The 6,000-nt window shown below is 46.6% G+C and overlaps 1 protein-coding gene across 1 annotated transcript in view; it reads left to right on the top strand.

Moving 5' to 3' along the window:
* The first annotated feature begins 860 nt into the window (after window positions 1–860).
* Window positions 861–6,000, top strand: part of MYO5C (myosin VC) — a 105,447-nt gene continuing 100,307 nt past the window's right edge. The window contains exon 1 of the mRNA XM_086710698.1: window positions 861–1,476. Coding sequence (XP_086566824.1) covers window positions 1,450–1,476 — 27 coding nt within the window. The 5' untranslated portion in view covers window positions 861–1,449. The remainder of the gene's footprint in view (window positions 1,477–6,000) is intronic.

Below are 6,000 nucleotides of genomic sequence, written 5' to 3'. Positions count from 1 at the left end.
TGAATATTATACATATTAATCATTTGTTGGTTGTTAAGTTGCAAGTGTATTTCCCAGTCTGTTGCCTTTCTTTATGAATGGTGGTTTTCCACTGAAAAGAAATCTTTCCTTTTGATGACCGCAAATTCATCATTTTTTCTTTCTATGATTGTATCTTAAGACATTCTTTCCTAACCCAACATTTAAAAGGTGTTACCCTTCAGTTGTTTCTTAAGAATATTATGGTTTTACTTTTAAGTTTTCATCATGAATCCATCTGGAGTTTATTTTTGGATACAGCATTTGCCAAGGATTTGCTTCTTCTCCCCTCCTACACACACACACAATGGGCCCATCTATTAAATATTCTTTTCTTTCCCACTCTGATCCTTAAAGCCACCATATAATGTGGGGCCCTCTTGGGGGACTCCATTCTGTTCCATTATTCATTTATCCATTCCCATGCCAGTATCACACTGTTTTAATGATGATGGCTTTGTGATATCCCTTAATACGTGTGGGGCAAATCTCACTTCTTTGGTCCTTGTTTCGAAGAGTGTCTTGTTATACATGAATTTTACTTCATATAAAATATAGAATAATTGTACAATTTTTCAAAAGTTCTGCTAGGATTTTTATTCCAACTACATTAGACTTACACATTATATTATTAATTTGGGTAGAATTGACACCAGTACAGTATTAAATAGTGCCATCCATGAAAGTGGCATCTTACCCTGTCCCCGGCCCCCACCCTTAATTTATTCAGGCCTTCTTTTATGTCCTTGAAGAGAAATTTAAACATTTTTCTCCACAAAGGCCGAGCGCATTTCTCTTAGTGTAATCTCTGGACACTTTATATGTTCACTGATGTTGTAAATATCTTATTTTCCATCTTTCTATAGCATTTTCTAAATGATTATTGCTCACATAAAGGAAGAGGATTCATTTTTACATTTGATTTTGAACATGGTCACCCGGCTGAACTGTCTTTCAAGTTCCCTTGGACTTTTCTATGGCAATGGTCATATCTGCTGCTCCTTCCAGTAAACACGCTGCGGACGAAGGAAACTAAAACTTGGACGGGAGCGTCTCAAGACACACCTGTTTCCTGCCTCCAAGGGCCAGCGAATCCTGGGCGGACCGCTCCGCACCCCCGCCAGGTGGACCCACTTGACCGCCGAGCCCTGGCCGCTAGGAGGCCCGAGCCCTGCCCGCAGCCCCCGCCCCAGCCAATCGCGGCGCCGACCCGCCAGGCTGGGCCCAAGAACCAATCCGCGACTTCTCTCCTCCAGAGGCCGCTAGCCCCGGGGAAGGTAGTCGTCGCAGGAAAACTTACCCCGCAAGGTGGCCCCGCGCAGATTTACGCGGCGGTCCCGCAGTTACCTGCCCCCGGGTCTCGAAGCCGCGCGCCTAGTCCCGGAGCCTCGCACTTTCGCGGCCCTCCAGCTGCTCTGGCCCGTCTCGCCCATGGCGGTGGCCGCGCTCTACACGCAGGTACCGAAGGGCGGGTGCGCGGGAGGGAAGATGGCACGGCGCTAATGCTGACTGTACCTGGCACCCAGCCCACACCTGTGCACCTGGCGCACTCGCCGCAGGGACAGGTCGCGGAGGGCCTGGGGATCGGGGGCACCGGAGGGCTCCGGCTCCTGTCCGCGGGGGAAAGCGCCTCCGCCCCGCCCCGGGAGCCTGGATCCCCTCGGAATGGGAAGACCGAGTGCGAGGGGCTGCCTTCCCGGGCCCGAGCTTCTCGGTGCCCCGGGGTCGCGCGTCCGTCCCCACCTCTCGTGCCTCTCGGTCCCCTCTTCCCGAGCCACAAGTGAAATCAGAGTTGCTCACAGGGACATAGAAGTCTCAGTCACTGGCAAATAATAGTATCCATAATTCTCCTGGTCCTCCTCAGAGAGCCCTTGAACAAGAAGCTTAGGACCGCGGTATTCAGGATGCTTTCTAGAATTACTGGGTCTTCAGAAATGCCTGCGCGCGCATTTAAGTTCATCTGATGTCCAAAGGTGCGGCTGCCTGCGCGTGTGGGGCAAGCTTCACCGGTGCTAGAAATTGAGAGCTTCTGTGAATCCAGGGGTCACAGGCTCTTCACCTAACACTTATACGTCGCTTCACAATTTATAAAGCACTTCACATGCACCCTGATTCTGGGAGTCACTCTAGAGCATTCCTCTGAAACTACCTCTTCCCCAGGGCCAAGGACTCCACAGCGTTCTGACACCCAAAACCTTCTGAGATGAGCTTGGCTAATTGTCTGGATGAAAAATAATTTGAAAGTGTTGGCCCTTTTGAAAAAAAAAAAAATTTGAAAGGCTATGAAGGCAGATCCTCTCACACCCCAGTGGAGTAAAATCTATGTTTCCCAATATTCAAATGGATGACACTAGAATCTGTCCATTTCCCCTGAACATGCCCTTGCTTTGTATTTAAAAAGACACTTTCCTGTAGATATAAACAATAGTTGTAAATAATTGTTTCACAGCTGTTTAACCAAACTTTTTTCTTCTACTTTACTGAATTAGTAATACAAGTACAAACCATCCAAATGCCATTGTGCCCTGCAACACCTTTCCACTAACTAGACTTCTATATGGGCAATGTTTGAACCATGACTCTTCTAGAATAGTTTATCAGTGAGAATGTCAACCATCAGATATCTGACAGTGCTTCTGAGGTCTTCAACTTACTGGAGGTGAAAGAAAATCTTGGCACAAGGCAATTCTTGGAAGATACTTTGGAGAAGAGAAAATTGTTGATGATTAACCTCTTTTAGGTAACATTTTTACTCCAGAAGCTAAAATACACAGGTGTGAGCTTCCCGATCATCAAGACCTTACACTACAAGTGTTTTTAAATAGCAACTAGGTAGCAGGCATAATGTAGGAAAAATGATATGGAAGAGTTTTCTAGAGAAGAGCTTGGAAGGACAGAGAATCTGAGAATCCCAAGGCAGAGGGAGTCTTGATGGGCCACCCTACCCATTTGGTGTCCAAGTAGACACCTTTGTTCTGAGGGTATCTCTTCTGTTCCAGGTCAGTCAGTCCCCATATTGTCAGTTCCAGAGGTGGGAAGCTCCCTGTTTGTGTAGTTGCCTGTTTAGGTTTTAAAGAGCTTGCTGTGCTAAGAAGTTCTTTCATTTTTTTTTAAGTTTATTTATTTATTTGGGGGGGGTGGGGGGCGGCATGCGGAAGAGAAAGAGACAGCGAATCCCAAGCAGGCTCCAATCTGTCAGCACAGAGTCCCACACAGGGTTCAAAGCTACTGAACCGTGAGATCTTGACCTGAGCTGAAATCAAGGGTCGGACATTTAACTGACTGAGCCACCCAGGTGTCCCATGTTAAGGAGTTCTTTCTTAAACTGAAATAAAATCTAAGCCCTCTCCCTTGCTTCCCTACCGCTTCCTGCAACCCTCCCAAGTCCACAGATTTAGCCATTTGTCCTAGAATGCTAGCATACAGGATTGGCTTAAGCCAAAGTTTGTGACTGGGACCCTTGGCCTCCTTTAAGCTCCAGAAGTGCTGCTTCTCTGCATAATCTTAGCCACACAACATTTTAAAACAACTTAAAACCCATTTCTGCACCCAGGAGCAAATAGTGACTCTGCAGCAGGGTGATGTGTGGACTGTCCTTTCTGGAACCCCTGTGTGACAGCCACACCCATCCATGATCTCCAGGCTACCTCATTCAGTCACTATATACACTGCTGTTACCTGCCTATCCCCTGTCTAATCTCCCTTCCTGCTATGCCTTGAAGACAGGCATATTATCTCCCCTAAAACATTTATTTAGCACTTTCTGTACATGAAACATTGTGCTTGGGGGAGGTTAGAAAGACTTTTTTTAAAGGATAGTCTTTCCTCTCAAGGAGTTTTCGAATTAGTGAGAAATGAGAAAGGTCAAATAATTCAATCTGCTGAAGCCCTAAAGGCATGGAGGAGCCTACTGGGTGATAGAGCTGAGAAGGGGAGGGTTGTGCCCAAGAATTAGATCGGGGCTTTATACTCTGGTGAAGATTTTGAGTGGGAGAAGATAGGATCAGGGGCTGTGTTTTAGGAATTTGGGTACACTGGCAATGCCCATGACACTCAGATAGCTGAATTCTCAGGTCATCTTAAGTGTCCGGGAAAGAATTCAGGCTGCAGTATTGGACAGGGCAAAAGGAGACACAATCCAGGGAGCCTGTGGAGGTAGGTGATGATAAGACTGGACTGGGGAGAGGGAGAGGTCAAAGATGACTGTAGAGGTCAGAGTCTGGATGATGAGAGCAGGGGGTGCCGTTGACACAGGCACAGCAGGAGGAGGAGATCTTAGGAAAGTCAGGAGGCAGAATTTGTCCCTGCAACAATTGAGGTGGTGAAGGAGCTTCTAGGGGCCAGTGCTCTGGGAGGTTAGAGGTTGGTGGAGAGGTTGGGCCAAGAGTCTTCTGCTCAGAGGGGCCCAAGATGGAGCCATCACAGGGAGGAGATGGGAGAGCTGGTAGGGGAGCATAGGAAGAGAGGTTCTGAGAAAGAGGGGACTCCTGAGAGGAAGTGTGGTAAGAGTAGCAGTAGCTGCCGGGATGAAGTGTAAAATGACCCATCTCTTTCAAAAGCTATTGGCAACATGCCCTGGAAATGTTGAGAGCATTTGACCCAGAAGTTCCATGATTTAAAATCTCGCTGAGAAAAACCGGTTTGGCCATTCACTGTTGGAACCTCTTTGGAGGCCCCTGTCACTTTCAGACTCACTGACCAGCCACAAGGTTCCACCTCTGCATCTCCCCACTGCCTGCCCACTCCTACCTCAGCTCACTCTGCAAATTTCCGGCCATCCCTTGGTGCATTCCTGCTGCTGGTCAGCACTCTATGCCTTGGCTTGCAAGACTCCCTGTGCTTAAAATAACTGCTTTGTTCATCAGCGCCTCACCTTCCAAATTCAATTTGAGCAGTGTCTTTTCTGAGAAATATTTACAGCCAGCTCCTCTGGACACCTTGCATGTTGATTTGTCAACACTCATTAACTGTCTCCCCCATTGACCAAGAGTTTCCAGAGAACAGGGAACAGTGGGGGCTTAAGCAACATTTAATGTGTGCACGCATGCATGAATGAGTTTTTCTGCTTTCAGAGAGAGCTGTGGGCCTGAAGAAGATAATGATGGTTACTTGTATCTTGCAATCATGGAGCACTTTTTCTGTGCCAGATGCCATCCTCAGAACTTTATATACCATCTTTCATGGTTTAATTTTAATAAGCAGTGATATGTGTAGATGTTGGTATACCAATTTTACAAATGGCTCAGGTTAGGTAAATTGCCTAAGATCACATAGAAGTGGAGGAGGAGGCAGGATTAAAAGCCTCTGTTCTTTTTTTTTTTTTTTTTAATGTTTATTTATTTTTGAGAGAGAGAGAGAGTGTGCATGAGCAGGGGAGGGGCAGAGAGGGAGGGGAAGACACAGAATCCAAAGCATGCTCTAGTCTCTGAACTTTCAGCACAGAGCCTGACATCGGCCTCGAACCCACAGACTGCGAGATCATGACCCGAGCCAAAGTTGAATGCTTAACTGACGGAGCCACCCAGGCGTCCCAAAAGCTTCTGTTCCTAATACCTCCCACTACCACAACTATGGTTCAACCACCTTTACCATCTTCCTCCTCTTCAAGGGAGGAAGGACACAGAGGACTCATGGGAAGTCCATCCACTTTATAGTTGTATATTTGCTATACGTGAGTATGGTTTTTTCATCTAAGATATTGGGCAAAGTGGTAAGTGGGCAGTGAGGCAGAGAACTCTATGGCATGCCTCTAGAGATATTTCTTAAATTGTTCTGGCTCATTAATTGGGACTCAGGTTATACCTGGTTTTAGCCACAGATTCACAAATTATATTACCCTTCAGTCACTTACTACTCTTGCTTGTGAATAAGGAACTCACAAGACATCTGCAAGGAAGTTTTGCTAGAACTCAAATGTGCAAGGTGAGAAGTGTCTTGACTAGCAGTTCAGGATCTCTGTCTAAAATAAAGTCAAAGTTCAGT

Source organism: Puma concolor, chromosome B3 (genome assembly GCF_028749965.1).
Source record: "Puma concolor isolate L17-30 chromosome B3, mPumCon1.1.hap2, whole genome shotgun sequence".
Classification (NCBI taxonomy): domain Eukaryota; kingdom Metazoa; phylum Chordata; class Mammalia; order Carnivora; family Felidae; genus Puma; species Puma concolor.
This window is presented reverse-complemented; position numbering and strand designations above follow the sequence as displayed.